At 44.5% G+C, this 16,057-nt stretch overlaps 2 protein-coding genes across 16 annotated transcripts in view; one reads left to right on the top strand and one right to left on the bottom strand.

The window, feature by feature from the left end:
* Positions 1–9,185, top strand: part of OFD1 (OFD1 centriole and centriolar satellite protein) — a 57,632-nt gene extending 48,447 nt beyond the window's left edge. For 6 of the 7 annotated variants that reach the window (XM_066981779.1, XM_048066867.2, XM_066981764.1 and 3 more), the window contains one exon: positions 862–925. In XM_066981779.1, the coding sequence (XP_066837880.1) occupies positions 862–910 (49 nt within the window). In that variant the 3' untranslated portion in view covers positions 911–925. Of the gene's footprint in view, positions 1–861; positions 926–9,160 lie in introns of those variants that run through there. The other variant, XM_066981772.1, reaches the window with a different exon arrangement.
* GPM6B (glycoprotein M6B) overlaps positions 1–16,057 on the bottom strand; it is a 109,652-nt gene that overhangs the window by 17,491 nt on the left and 76,104 nt on the right. For 3 of the 9 annotated variants that reach the window (XM_066981894.1, XM_066981886.1, XM_048066871.2), the window contains exon 2: positions 6,825–6,944. The exons of 2 other annotated variants lie outside the window; for them this stretch is intronic. In XM_066981894.1, coding sequence (XP_066837995.1) covers positions 6,825–6,944 — 120 coding nt within the window. Of the gene's footprint in view, positions 1–6,824; positions 6,945–13,952; positions 14,172–16,057 lie in introns of those variants that run through there. 4 more of the 9 variants (XM_013200111.3, XM_013200113.3, XM_013200115.3 and 1 more) reach the window with 4 other exon arrangements.

Genomic DNA, 16,057 nt, shown 5'->3' with positions numbered 1-16,057 from the left:
ATATGTACACAAATCAGCAACTGGTTGCTTAATATATGAAGAATAATTTTATAATCTATCCAGCGGTGTACAGACTATTACATATATGCAGGAGCTTAGCCATTCAATTTCCCATGTCAAATGGCAATTGTGTGGCTAAAGCATCTTTGGTCCTTTAAGTACGGCTTTAAGATTTAAACTCAGTAAAGCAAGGTAATGCAGATTTAATGGAAAGCAGTCTAAAGGAAAAAAAAAAAAGAAAAAAGAAAAAAGCAATTCTCAGACTCTGACTCATCCTACTAAAGTCGAGATGGACTGGAACGACAAAATCTGTGCTAATGAGATGACAAAATACAGTGCAATGGGATCAGGTAGGTGTTTTGGGTAGTCCCAGGGCTTTGTCTAGGAAGTTAACACATCAGCTCTTGAAGGCCAGGCTTGAAAAGCTGAGCCAGATGTATGTTCATAAAGCCATCAGTCAAAACAAAGCACGGAAAACATGATGTAAAGAAAGAGTGTCCACAACACCTCCTGGACAGAAAGCCCGCCTGTCCTCTAATGTTCGATACTCCTTCTAGATTGAACTAGTGCCTTGGCGTATCCCCAGTACAAACCACTGATACCCTAAGGCCACTCAAGGTTGCTGTGGCACAAAAAAACAGTGAATAAAGAAAACCAGAAATGGGGTTGGAAAAGCTCTCCATTTCAGGCAACTAAACCTCAAGGTTCCCATGGCCGTTTTCTGAGTTGGCTCCCGCTCTCTTTTCCCTAGAAGTTTCATTTATTCCCCTCACATAAATCTGTCTTCCTTTTCTTAAAGAAGAAGCAATAGGCAACTTTCTTTTTTTTCTTACTGCCTGTAATTTTGTACTGCATTTTTAGAAATGCTGGCATGTGGCACACCTGTCCAATTTACACATGGAAGAAATGACACGACCTCTTCTGCCCCAGAACCACCATCTCTCCTGTGTTCAGCACAGGGCTCAGGAAGCAAGCGCCAAGGAACTGTTTTCACAGCAAGAAGGTTACAAGAGACCCAAGGGAAGAAAAAGCACTCGATAACATCTTAAACGCAGTCATTGCTTGTAAATCAGGTTCATTATTACACATCCACGTGAGCCTGGTGTTGGGATCACTACTCCCAATTCACATATAAAAGTAAGAGGAGAACTCAATACTTTACATTCAGCTCCTCTTTCCCCGGTGCTGAAGATTACCTAATGCCAAGCATGCATGATACCACAGGAGTCTTAAACCACTATGGATCTCTGTCAGAAACTGAACTTTATCTCAATGAAAGCAAATGCCAATTTCACTTTCTGCCACCTACTATATTTTTGAAAATCTCCTTTCTGAATGGCTTATGCATGCTAGGATGTACAGTTTTGTACCCTACAGCATGATTGACACTTACGGGGGAAGCAGTGAGGGATGTGGGAATATGCCAATACCTCTGAAGCAAACATGGCATTTGCCTCTCTCTTCCTTTCCTGTGTGAGATTAAGACAGTACCTAGCAGTGAGATAAATTCCACTCTCACACCTGTTACCAACAGCTGCTGCCAAGGGTCACCAGCAGCAGTACAATAAGATAAAATATTTAATCTTACAAGGGTCAGTTTAAAGCAAGTGACAAATTTCTCTCCCTGCTTTAACAGAGGCACTAAAATAAAAAGGCTTTGTGTTAAATCACTTGAAAGTCTGTTAAAGCTCTGCTCTTACCCGTTCCTGTTCGTCTTAAACGTTACTGATTTACAAAATATGACACAAAGCTAAAACCTTCATTAGCAATTATAATAAATGTTCACTCACCACAGGTACGGTATTAAGTATATTAAATAGACTAAATAAGTGATGAGCTCAAACAGAGCACATCCTGTGTTTTCTTCTTAAAACTCTTCAAGTCTAACCTTTCTAGGAAATTTTGCCTTTTGGTCCTCCCCCTAATTTTGCCTTTTTGTCCTCCCCAAATCAGAAGAATTGCAAAATTAACTTATACTGAAAATGAACTTTTCATGAGAGCCAGTAAGCTTCATGCAATGCTGCTTCAGTCTAGCTAGATCAAGTTGTAAATCAATATATTAGTATGCCTTCTTCAGCAATGTGCACAGCATCTGTGCCAAAGATGACGTGACCTTTGGAGACTACAGCCATCAGGGCTGCCACGAAGGATTAGACCTGAAATCCAACAAGACCACCACTCTCATTCTTCATGGTGGCTAGTGTGAGATGCTTCAAGTGACAATGCGGTGAGATCTGGGGTAGTTTGATCCATCCAGTCAGTCTTAGCCTGATCTCTAATATTTAGGAGCTACTTGAAGGGCTGAAGAGTAAGGTTTAAACCTTGGAGCATTAGATGCTTCCATACTCTTGTGTACCAGACAAAAAACCTTTGCTCTTGTCTCCAGTGCTGGAAGTGGTGCAGTGAAGCCAGAACTGGTGCACACTAAGAACAAGCATTTTGGAGCCTGAAAGCACCATTGCAAGACTCCTTTTTAAATCCATGAAGCACTAGGCATCTTTGTGGTACTATATGAATAAAAGTAAGAAGATGGACCTGAATACTCCAGCAAAAATAGAGTAAACAGGATTAAAATAGAGCACTTTTTTTTTTTTTGGTAATGTAATTAAAAACAACAACAAAATCCTTGCAGAGGTTATCAGTGTTCATCAACAGGAAAAGCTGACTGTTTTTCCTTTCATTAAAGAAAACAAAATTCAAATTGGAGAAAAGGCTTTTTACCAAGGCAAGATTTCTCTCTTCTGGATGCTATTAAATGACACAGGGAAGACTCTAAGAACAGACAGCAGTAAACATAACTCCCTTTTTTCATCATCTCAGTCTCAAACGGTCACTTACAGGAAAAAATAAGCATTCCCACTGCAGGAAGCAGCAGGTTAAATTCTAAGACCTGTTTAGTGCCAGCACAGATGATCGGAATGGTCTTTTTTACAGACCCCATCCAATCTATCATCTTCAAATTTATTGAAATGCACACACTCCCCATTTATATCATTCCCAGCCTTCTGCAAGGCTCATTAAGTTCACAGGTGTTCTGAAGGCGTCTCTTTCAGACAGCACAATCTATAAAATGAATCACTATCTCCATGCTCATTGCAAGCACCCATCCCCGGCTGTTTGCTCTCTGACAGCGAGGAGCCAGACTTGCATGGGAAGGGTATTGCCACCCCACGAGGCCAGGGGACAAGAGAATTGCTCTTGCCCGCTTTACTTGCTCTTGCTCAAAGGTCAGGCAAAACATTGTCTGCTTTAATTCATGTCTTCTCTGTTTTATTTTTAGCCTGTGAAACAGTGTAAAGCACACCAGGAGAAATATATTTAATTTATGCTTCAGAAATGCCTTATACTCCAACAGGTATATAGGGGTCCCCTTGAGGATGGATATTTTGTAGTTGTAAGCTACTCCTGGAGAAGAAAAAATAAGTAGATGATTTAAAAAGAGACTTCTCACATAAGGAATAGCTCAAGCATTACTGATAGAAGCTTTGGCATTATTCCTCCTAGAGACTTGTTTTAGTGTTTTACTATCTAAAGCAGCCCCTTGGGACTCCTGCACAGCCTGAGCATCTGGAAGGGCACATTGATAGAGTTTAAAGGGCAAATTCATTGCACCAGCAAGGGCAGCCTCTGGTCCAAACTGTGCCGTAACTCTCAGCTGATGGACCATCAGCTCACCACTTAACATGCCTGAAGACATGCCTCCTGCTCACTCTCACCCTGACCTCCCTCCCCTCGGTTCCCCTATTTCGCTTTCTTGGAGAAACAACCAGTAGGGTCAGCATGCGAGAATTTCCGCCTCAGTAGGTGCCAGCCCAGGTGATTACTGTGGACAAGCTCAAGCCAAAGAAGTAAAACGGATGAAGCGATGGGCAGAGTGCCAGAGGTACTCAGATCCAGGAGAGATCCAGGCACACTCGCTGGGAGAGGCACAAAAGCACCTAAGCACTTCAGTGCCATGGCCACTTCATTACTTCTGTGAAACCTTCTGTAAAGACATCTGGGCCTCCCCGATTAAATCATCCTCCAGATCCATCTGGTACTTGGAAGACACCATTTCTAAAGCTGACTTGACTTTAATCAAAGGTTAATCTTACCTGGAAGACTGGAGTTGTGGGTCTTAGCTCCACCCTTCTGGCAGCTGTAACTCACCTCACCCTCCATCAGCCGTCAGTACATAACTGGAGAGTTAAGACTTTTGCGACACTGGATTTCAGTCACTGCTACAGACTGCTTCCCCAGATGCCTCCTTCTCCAGCTATGCAGAAGCAAACACACCTCTCCCCTCCCTAGGGCTGAGGGCCAAAAACAGTCTGCAGGGGAAACTGAGCCTAGCGGGTCTAAGATTCAGAAGGTAAATTCACACTTTCAGAGAGAAATGAGGCTGTCAAGATCTTCTGAGGAGGTTCACCCAGCTGTGGAGCAAGAGGAGCAGTAAGAAACCTGAACTGCAGCTATAGAAGTCCTCTGCCCTGCGGCAGGTGTCCTGCAGGTATTTCCCCAGCTGATTGCCCACCACGCCATTTTCCAAATTTCAGCTTACTTCAGTGAGGGTGCAAGCTGTTTTGGCGAGATGCTCCATGCTTGCGAACCTTCATACGCTCACAGACGAGAGCTGAAACACCTCCCAGAATCTGGGGGAAGGTAGGGAAAAAAGATTCCTATAAAGCAAACAATGCCCACCGCCACTGGAAGAATGCCTACAGCTAAGCTTACATCAAACAACCAGTGCTAAGTATTTCTTTCTAGAGACAGAAATGCATCCTGGGGGAAATAAATAAATAAATAAAATTAGAAAATGTTTTAGGCACTTTAAAGGCTCATTAAGCTTGCAGCTTAAGCTCTGAGGATGCCTTGGCTTGAACACTGCAGCAAATATCATGTTGACTCTTACCATTATTGCTCAAGTGTCAGAATAAAGCTTAAAGTGGTTGAAGAGACCGTGTCAGATGTGAAGATCCTGTGAAATCCTGTGGGGATGCCCAAGAGGGGCTCTCCTAGTGATGACCACACTGACACCCACAGTGGAGGCAAGGTAGGAACATCCACATTGCTCCAGCACTCGTGAAATAACACGGCTTGTCACAGCAGCTTGAGCGTGTATCTCTACACTCCAGCCAATGCCATCCAGCAGCAGGGAGACTGCATGCCAGTACTGAAGGGAGGTGTGTTACAGCAGGTGTGTTGTGATTAAAGCCACATTTTCCCTCCCATCTGAGGGAAAGAACAATACTTTCACTGTAGCTAATCCATCACTGGCAGGTTGGTCTTACTCAAGACGTGTTCAGAGCAGTTTTGCTGCTGCCTAGAAACCTTTTAATTTTTTTAAGCGCAGCCACTTAAAGCACCTTTCTTTGAACTGGCATCTCTGGGGCTTGTTTTGGTTTGATTTGCTTTCCATCAGCAAGAACCCTTTCTTCTTCAACCACTCCATGACAAGGCACCGCATTTACCCGAATGTTATTGCGGGAAGCTTCCCAAGGCAGCCTGCTTAGGGATCCATTGCCTCAACAAGGGTTTCTGTCCCTATTTTAGGTGCCAGACTCCCAGCTGCCACGACAGAAGGCTGCGAGTCTCCTCTGCGTCCTGGCTCATCCGTGCCAGCACATACGGACATGTTGCAGCTCTGGGGACAGCTGATGGGGCACAAGACCCCGATAACCAGGCATCTGGCCTGCTCCCTCCATGCCCTCTGCCAGCCAGGAAGGCAGCATTCATAATCGATCATCCCTCCCCGCATCTTTTTCCCTTGTACAAAAGATCACACGTGCACTGATCTGAAGTTCTGACGTCTTCTGGCAGCCTCGAGTCTGTCATTGGGTCATTTATCGTAAAATATGGCCAAAATAATATTGATAATTGAAGATGGTAGATGGATGGATTTGCTACCTAAATACTTGCAAAAGAAGAAAGAAAACAAACATTCTGAATTACATGAACATTTGAATCCTAAGGAACAAAGAGGTGTGACTATATAATGGAACTCAATTGGTGAATGTTTCTCTGCAATTGCTGTTAAAGTCTCTGATGCTGAGGCAGACATCTCCAGCAAACAAGCTGCCATGCACTCTTCAGTCACTAGGCTCCATGAAGAGAAGAGGACTGCTGGATGAAACTAGTTGCAAATGCGCTCCCTGAGCATCTCTGTCCTTCACTGCATTAATTTTCCAATGCCATCAGTCATGTGCTTGACTTCAGATGCCTCTCTGAGATTCTTAAAAACTAAATTTCCCCCAAATCCTTAAAACGAAGCTTCGGGAAAACAAAATACCTTTTTAAGGACTCAAGTCAGATATTGAAACCCCAGGCATGTGGAAACACCAAACCATTTTTAAAACTTCAGCTTCTGTCTTCAAAAATCTGACATACACACTACTGTTTCTAGCAATGGAAAAATGCGAAGAAAACCACAGAATATTATGTAGGAAACATGTTGTTGAAGACTGATAAACCAGATGTGCTGTCACTGGTTTACTGTCTGTCAATCACTGCATTTGTGGCTGATCATTTGGATAGATTCATCTGCATACAAAAACCGCACTACGTCATCTCATCTGTAAACACTTCTGAAACAATCAGGCAGAACAGTTAACAGGGAGGTATCCCTCACTGCACATCATTGTCTTTCAGGCATTAACAACCAAAATTGAGCGAACGTCAAGTATTCGTGTAAAAGAACTAGATTCCTTACAGGCTTAACAAAGAAAACAAAACAAAAAAAAAGCAGAAGAACATTTATCTTAAATTGTTAGGACTACTGCAAAGCATTAGGTTTATGCTACCATTTCTGAACTCTCCATTCCAGTTTCACCCCGCCTTTTATTTACCTTGAATCCCCAAAGGACTAACATTGCCTCTCAATGCTGGCACATGATGGTACCGGTGTGGCCTTGAACTCCTGTACATCCAGTGGTACCTGCCAATTTCCATTTCTGGTCTGGTGATCACTGCCAATTTTAGGTGGTAAAAAGTCAGTGTCACCAAAGTTTGTAGTTCAGCACTTTCAGTCATTTAACTTTAAAAATAAGAGCCCATAAAAACACGCTGTATTTTCATCACTGAAATAACGTAACTTTACCAAAACAAGGGAGGGGCTGGGGGGAGGGGACAAAGAACAGGGAAATGCTCATACAAATATTAAGAAGTGTTGAACAGCTGAAACTCCAGCTGGGACTTGAATTAAAGACACGGAAAAGGACCCTCTGTTACAGTGGCTGGTCATTCCCCCTCACCCCCCACCCCGTTTCTACCCCTCCTTGTTCATGGCAAGGAATGAAGGAAGACATAGTCATGGCAAACCATGTTATCTGGTTCCTGAAAACTCCAAATCTGACAGAGAAAATGATTAATATCACATGTTGAGACAAGGCAAACACAAGAGCTCATTCTGTTATTTTTTTTACATAAAAAAAAATATATAAATTGTGGGCTTTGTTTCACATAGGCTCTGCTGATTTCCAAAATTCTGGACCAAATAAGTTAAGAGAGGCTTATTCGAGGGTTGGAGGGAACAGGAGCCGTTATCTTTCTCCCCCTGTTTTTGGGGCCTAGAGGGCATTTGGTAAGGACAGGCACAGCATCGACATTTCCCCCTTGCCTCCCTCACAGCACTGCCGGGCTGTCAGGGCAGGACGACCTGGCTGTTCCTTGTAAAGCACTGCAGCCCCCTCGGCCCTGGCGAAATGCAAAGGTAATCACCATCCCTGGCCAAAATAAATACGACTTCACAGCATTTCAGTAAGTGGAGGAAGTGATGGTTACAATGTCAAAAAGCAATGTATTGTGAACTAGGTCCAAGGCAAATTTCTGGCGGGTAGGAGCAGGAATGCCATACAGTTTTGGGCTGTGAGGGCCCCGGTCCTTCTCTCAGGCTGCTTTGTTGCTGGTGCGCTGCTGAGTTTGGCACAGCTACATTTGCATATGTCAGAAGAGAAACGTCCTGGCCTCAAATCCAAATGGTGGATCTAGAGGTTTGCAACGGGAATTTGTCCGCCTCCTACATCAGTGAACGATCTCTGGTGCTAAAAGAGCCTCTTGGGTTGACACATGGCACTGGTGGCTCAGTAAAGGATAATTCGTGGTTTGCTACTTGTCCCCTCTCCAGTACTCACACACAAACCATCAAGCAGGTACCAGGCAGTCTGTCTTTCCCAAGAGGCATTGCTCGACTTTGCATAGCCTATCCTTCCTCTTAGGAGAGACAAGTGCCACATTTTATGAAGGCAACCAAATTTAGAATGTCTTGAAGCTATCATTCCAAAATGACTGTGCATGCTCAGGAAAACTTCCGTGATGATATCATCTCCTCCTGCTTACACAGGAACAATCCCGCTCATGAGATCACAAAAAAACACCGTAATAATTGAATTTGATACAAACTGGAAAACAACAGCACTGCTTGCTGGTACTGTGTACTGCCTGCCCCCTCCCTTCTCCATCATTTTTTTGAAGCTACTTACTGGACATGAGTAACAGATTCAGATTTTAATAATAATAATAACCAGCTGGCAAAACTTCTGGGAAGAAAAAAAAATTCAATTGCTTTGCAGGAGCATTTAGATCACATCCTTGGCACCACAAAGGTCTTATCTGGCTAGGCCAGAACCCACAATTTGAGATTTCTCTTGTGGCATCTACAAAAACCACTTGCTGAAAGCAGATGATGCTGGCACAGTCACTGCCTACTGTGGGACCAGCATCAAACACTGAAACGTGGAGTTAGCACGCAAACTTAGCAGCATCATTTCTGTAAGTGAAAATAATTTTTTTTTTTTTAATTAGTCATTTCTGGCTTTGCAAAAACAGGGCTCCTTTCATAGGGTGGTGGTTCAAATTGCATGAAGAATCTCAGTTTTTCCATTGCTCTGCAAAGAGACACTTAGCAGCTGGCCGCTTTATGGCCTTCACTGCACGCATGACATGACTCCTGAAGCCAGAGAGTGTCTTCTGGTGACTTCTCTGGGCACCACACAGGACCATCCATGCTAAATCTCCACCAGGTCAGAAGCCCCATAGGCTTCAGTGGTGTAACAACCACCACACCCAGCATAGAAAAAAGGAATTTTAACTCTGTTCCCCAAAAATTCAGATGATGACTGCTTTATATATATTTTTTGTTTTGCTTTGTTTTTTGAGGAACTAACGATACAAGTTGCATTTCTAGGTGTAGGTGACGATGCTCTCTGTGCACAGCCGTGCTCATTAAGGCATCCTGTGCTGGATCCCACGCAGAGCCAGCAGCTACAGGACCGACAGTGTTTGTGTGTCATACAGCAGACACGCTGATGGCGACTGGGGCGTTCTACATGCATTTTGGATGAATCATCTCACATGCCTGCAATAAAATTTGCGGTGTCCAATGTCCTCACGCTTGCTGTCTCTAGCATATGGCTTTAGGGGAAACAAACAGTTTGGACTTTTCACCTGTGGCAGCCAACGAAGCAGTGTGTGGCCCATGGGAGCAAAGAGGGGGGTTATCACTGGGTCATTTATGATCTGACAGCCTGGTGATATATACTGCACCAGCAGCAGGGCTGGTCAGAAAATGGGGAAAGGCTGGAGAAACAGAATAGGGCTCCCCTCTCCAACCACTCTGCTCCCCTCTCCTGCTGCAGTCTATTGTCCACAGACATCGCCATCTGGGTTTCTTTCCCTGTTACCATATACTGTGGCACATATGTCTAGGTTTTCTGCTTTCATGAGGTCATTCAGGCAAGTATGAGTACAGTCTCTGAGCGTTTTTCAACCCCCTCCTATTTAGAAGCCAAATCCTATTCATTAAAACCTAAATCACTAAGCCTGCCAAATTATTATCCCCAGAATATAGTGTGTCCCAGATTCTCCCTGGACTGGACCTCTTTCTACAGTTATATTCTTCAGGGACTTATACTAAAGCAGTTATTATTTTCTAGGGATCTGAAACACCAATAAACTGTTTGAAACAGGAAAAAATACACAGCATACTAAAAATCTTTAAATGGCTTGATAGCTCTGAAAGTATCCCCTAATGCTAAGCTCATGCAGTGCACTTGAAAACTTTGGCTAATAACTATAACGTATGTAAAAAAGATGATTTTTTTTCAATTTGCTGTAATGAAAAATGCATCTATTGGTGATGCACCAAAATGTCATAAGTTCACTTCACAAAAAGAACTTCACTAAAAGTGCAATAACTGCATGTTAATTCAGGCCTTTCTCAAGTCACACCTTAGCATCTCTGTTCATACTGCAAACACAGTTGCACAGTTGTGTTTAAGAGAAGTATTTTCTTCATGCTGTTGACTAGCACATACTTACCTATTTAGAGTTTAATATTGGAAACATTCTTTTGTATTATCATGAATATAATAATCGCAGATCACAGCCATTCCTGTGCACAAGGTTGTCTTGCAGGGAGTATCTTATTAGGCAACAGCCAATTAAAATGAACCACTGACACAGCTGTTCAGGTTGGTTTTCATTATTCCTAAGTATAGCAAATGCAATTTGTACATAGTATGCATCCTTACAAGGAAACTAATTCCAAATATAACAGCTTTCTTCCATGTGTAAATGGTAAATTCACTGTGGCCATCCACAGCTCTGTTTGATTGGTTATTTTTGTTTGTTTTTTTCTCTTTTTGGTGTGTGTTGGGGGGAATTTTGCAGCTTGGTAATATTCCTCTTAGTTAAATGAAAAGGGGAACTTCTTGTCTCTGTTGATGTGTATCAGGATCTATATCATTCACTGCTGATGCAAAAAGGCATTTCGTTTTTCTTATTTATTCCACCTCAGTAAATCTGCCTGCCCAGTCCTCACGTTTTGATTTAATTTAATGCCTGCAAGATAAGCCCTGTCATTTGTAATAATTTGTAAACCTTCATCTTTAAAATGCATCCAATCTGTCCTGCAGCCCTGTAAAGGATCTGCTAAACATTTTGCTTGAGTGTGCTCATGGTGTTCTCTGATAAGGGCTGCTGATATGCAATGTAAAGCTGACTTGCTTCTTATCTCCATCAACATGGGCGTTGTTCCATTTCCAATTAAAAAACTGGGGCAGCAGCCACTCATCTGGGTGCAGAGGAACAAATGCCTGATAAGCACTGAATCCAACAGCTGGGCAGTATCATTGCCTGAATCAGGCAGGGGACTTGCAAAAAACCTTATTAAAATACAAAGCTGGAATTCACATACAATTCAGCAAACTTTGGAAATGTAACTAAGATCAATCTTTTTCATTTACCAGACTGTAAATATTCATAAAGCACATTAGCTTGCATAAATTGCCTCAATTATACTGCAATCCAAAATAGCAGGCCTTCCACATTTGCCACAGGGATGGGAAACGCAAACCGGTACCTACGTGGCACCTCTCTCCAGTTGTTACTGTATGAGGTGCTCGAACTCAAAGCAGACCTGGCTGCACAGCCTCAGTGCCTGGGTGGTTTTGTTCCCCTCTGTTCCCCTCCGGAGTACAGGAGTTTACATAGATAGCATGCAATCGTATCCTAATTTCCTCAAAGTATTTGCATTTGGCAGTGCAAAGCACCCTGCATGTGGACCTGAATATCCAATGTGAAGTGCTCGGGATCTTTTCTTGCTCAGTATTAGCAATAACGACATCTCCTTGGACTTTCCCATTCACTTCTGGAAGGAACAGTTAAAATACTGTGTGACAGCTCTTCCATTGCTCCAAGCTGCCATAGTTGCCTTGCAACCACTGGGCTTAGGGCTTTTCATAAAGGGCAGTTATTGCAGTAAGCTCAGGTGTGATCTAAGAGGAAGAAAGAGGTGTTGCCAGCCTCGCAAGCCTTTCAGTCGGGAGATCCAGTCCCCTTTTGAAGAGGTCAGTTGCTGTTTTGCACATCCAGACAAAGCAACAACATTTTCCAGGAAGTTTCTCCACACAAAGAAAAAGCCCATTTTTCACCACAAGGGCTGCTGGTGAAAAAGCCCTTTTGCAGAAGCCTGCCATTTCCCCAAGGCACCTGATGCCTGCTGAGCCCATCTGAAACCCGGCTGGACTACACAGTCTTAGCATGCTGGAACATCTGCCCCTCAAAAGCCTAGCAAACCCGAATATGCCTCCTCCATCAGCAAGCATTTCATGGCAGTAACTTCTCATGGGGACCTGGGCTATTTTGCTACCGAAACTAAAAGTAGCATCGACTGTTTCAGCTTTCTCCATTTTAATTCGCTGTGAAACGTATTTGGAAGTTAACTGAATGGAAATAAAGAGCATAATGTGGGAGACCATGTGTTACTTTCAGAAATTAAGGAACTGTCATGAACAAAGCCCTGAAGTGTTACATAAACATACCTATGTAACATAGCCAAAGTATGAAATTATCACAGAAAAGCCAGGAAATGGTGGTGAAATTAAGATAGGAAATTCCCCAGGCTGCATCCTACGAAAACAACAGATCAACCACCTTGACTTGGTAACAGATTTACTGTTCTACATGTTGTGCTTTCACCCTTGCCAAAATAAAAGGAGAAACTATAAACTCATCCTAAACACTCTCAGCAACACATTTTGTTTTGCACAGCTGCTAAAGCATAAAGATAACTTTGGTTTCTATTGTTGTGAGTTCTAACAGTTTAAAAGAAACTCATCAGTCATAAGAAAAGAAATCACTGTAGTTTTTAAAGAATTATCTATGAGCTCCAGGTGGGTTCATAGCCAAGGTATTTAGGACATTTTGTATATTAATTACTCAAAAACTGCAGCGAGGTGGGTTACTGCCCACATACACTAATGGTTTTCAGAGTTTAATCTCTCATCAGTGGAACTCCTTTTGTGAAATCCCTAAGGGATTATATAGTACTCTGTCTAATCACTTGACAAATTTCATTTACTTGAAACTGAAGCTAGGTTTGAATTATACAAAGTATGTAGGAGGGATCAGATTCAAAGCAGCAAAACAGAATCTGGTACTGGACGGTATCAGATTTATCATTACGTTCGTATCTGAACTGTTTAACAATAAATGAAACGATTTTCTCAGTGAAACCTATTAGTTGTGTGTCAGCTGTATATGCCTATGAGATACTCAAATTGCTTACAAACAGCACACAACATAGCATGAATAGCATGAATCGTTTAAAAAGGCAGTGGAAATTTTACTAATTTTGTATTATTTAGCAAAAAGCTTGTTGCTATGACCTGTACAATAGCCTGCTACACTATAAGGAGAGATTTATTTGGCACAAATTACATGATGCAGAAATAAAATGGTCCTTGGGTGGCTGCATCTACCACCCCCTGAAGTTGAGCCCTCCAGACCAAAAGCATCACCTGTACCGCTGGGACGAGCGGAGCACCTCTCCCATGCACTGCCACCTCCCTGCTGCACAACGGCTACCACCGGCTTGTTTTCTCCATTAAAGAGCAATTCTCGGTGGTTAAACACATCCCGAAACCTAACACTGTGAAACTCATGGCATTATTCTCCATTTCCAGAGAGCAGGCAAGTCTCCACATGAACAAAATCTGCCAGAAGACACCACAGAAAATGAAAAGGAATTCAAAATTAAGAGTAGCAAGCTAGCTACAGGAAGGTTGTGCGATACTGGAGGCTCCTGTATGTTCCTATAGCCGAGGTCTCCCGCACTGCCAAGCCCCGCTACACGGCGGGTCTCGGTGGAAACGCCGGGTTTCGGCTCCGAAAAGGACACGCAAACACACAGCCACACACTCCCTCCAAACCAAATTCACCAAAGCCTATCAGGGACGCAGCAATGACAAGACTTCTTTTACAGAAAAAAATCATTTCTGGTCCGCTCAGGAAAGGCTGAGAGCAACCATACGCTCAGACAGACGGACAGACCGCCGCTCCATCGCTGCGCTGCTGAGCCAGCAGATGCGCTAAGGGTTTCTTGAGAGCCCTTCTGAAAAGTGACCCAACTGGCCTGAACCTCTCTCAGCGCCCTCAGTGAACGGATTTAAACAGGCTATTGTTCGACCCCCGGGTACCTTTTTTCTCTTGGCTTTGTTCTGCATTTTCCTCCGCTGCAGTTTCCATGGCTGGCTTCATACCATCCACCAAAAATGCCGCCCCCCCGCCCCCCCGGCACAGGCTCTTTCTCCTCGCCTCCTTTCGCGCTCCCTTCCGTCTCCTATTGAGGGCGGCGGTGACGGAGCGCCTCTGTTCTCCCTCCCGTGGATCACAGCCCCTTCCACATCGCCCAGGCTCTTGTCAGCTTCGATTTCGCTCTGCTCACTGGCCCGCCCGGCGCCGTGCCAGCCACCGCTCCACCGCACGTCACCGCCGGCCCCGGCTATAAGAGAGCCCCCTGCACCCCTTCCCCGCTCCCTGGCATGGGGGAACCGCTCCCCTGCGCCGAGCGATGGGGAGGGGAGAGGAGGGTGAGGAAGAAAGGAGCCCCCCCCGGAGGGGAGCGCAGGCCGGGGCACGGCCGCAGGGCTCGCTTTCCCGTGGGACCCTGTCGCCACGCCGCGCATTTTGATTTATTCTGCACGCCCCCTGCCCCCGCGAGGGATGGGGGGCGAGGGGTCGGTGCCGCTCGTTTGCTCCCCTGGCCGAGCGAGTCCCGCTCACACGAGGCAAAAGCACGTAGGGGAGCGGAGTATGAGCAAGGGCGCCTGTATCTGTAAGGAAAATCTAAATTCTTTCTCTGACTCGTGAGCACAATGGAAAAAAAAAAAAAAAGAAACATAAAAATCACAGCAGGCAGAAAGGAGACAAGCTAAAGTGGCCTAAAATGTGTGTGCAATAGTGTAAAGGATGAAATGTTAAAAAAAAAAAAAACCAACATGGCTTGGGGTTATAAAAGTATGCCTGCCATTCGAGACCTAAAGCTACGCACAGAAATGAGTGCATCGTCGCCGCGAAGGCCGGGTGCGATGGCTGCCCTCCATGCAGCATAGCCCGTGGCATGGCACCAAACTGGCTCTGCACGCAGCAAAACCAGGCTGCAGCCGTGCTGCTCTGCACAGGGCCACCTCAGGTGTTCCCCAGCCTGCTCCGGGGAGCCAACGTGCACAGGGGTGTTACTCAGCCTCCAAATCCCAAGCTGACACATCCAAGGCACCGTACTGAGGCTCATGAGCCTTGCCCACCACTCTGCTCATCTCAGTGGCCCCACGGCGTGCCACGCTGCACAGGGTGGCTGTACCCAAATGTACCCCTCGCTGCGTGCAGGGTGATGGAGCAACCAAGGAGCGATGGTCTTTTTGCTATCTGGCAGGTTTCAGCACTGTAGAGCCCCTGCAGCAGATCCTGCAGGCTGCAAAAGTGCCAAGAAGATTCAGCGAATGCTGAAGATGTTAAAACCTACACGCTGCATGTTCCATATAGCGGATTCAACCAAGAGAGTGGGAAGAGGGAAGCAGGCCAAGGATTTGTAGCTGCAATTCAGCCTTTTCTGACTGAAGTTACTACACCCACAATTTTGCTGTGCATTTTTATTTCTATACATGTCTACTGAAAAGCACAAAAAACCTCAGACCCTTTAGAGAAAGTTCTCTTCTTTTGCAAGAAACCAGTGCACAAATCTCTCCTCCCTCACCAGTGTCACCACAGCAGCAGCTGAGCAGTAATGCCCAAAGCAAAGTAACAAGTGCAGCATGCCCCAACCACATTGCCAAGAGGTCTTGTGCTCCTCACCCATCCTAAGACTTCATAGCACAGCACCAAAACTTGATGCCAGGCATTTGCCTAAAAAACTTTCTTGGAGTCCAGGAAGAGCCTGTGCTTGAAGCTCACATCTCAGCAGAACATCTTATGAGCAGGATGAGCCTAATTTGTGGAGGAGATGAAGTTTCCACAGGAACCCATGTGCAAGGCTCTTGCAGGCAGGCAGATCAGCAGCCCCATCAGAAACCTCACCCCAGGTGCAAGGCTTATTTCACCAGCCTGCTATAACACACACATAGCAGTCCATACACACCAAAATCCCTGCCCCAACGAGACCACGTAATGCAAACATGCTCCTTCAAGGAAGCAGCCAAATGGTGAAACCATAGGTGACATGTTTGCTACATTCTTTTAACCATTACTAAATGTTTTTCAAATTCTGCAGCCAGAAAGGAAAAAGAATTTGGGATAATGATTATGC

Source organism: Anser cygnoides, chromosome 1 (assembly GCF_040182565.1).
Source record: "Anser cygnoides isolate HZ-2024a breed goose chromosome 1, Taihu_goose_T2T_genome, whole genome shotgun sequence".
Lineage (NCBI taxonomy): Eukaryota > Metazoa > Chordata > Aves > Anseriformes > Anatidae > Anser > Anser cygnoides.
This window is presented reverse-complemented; position numbering and strand designations above follow the sequence as displayed.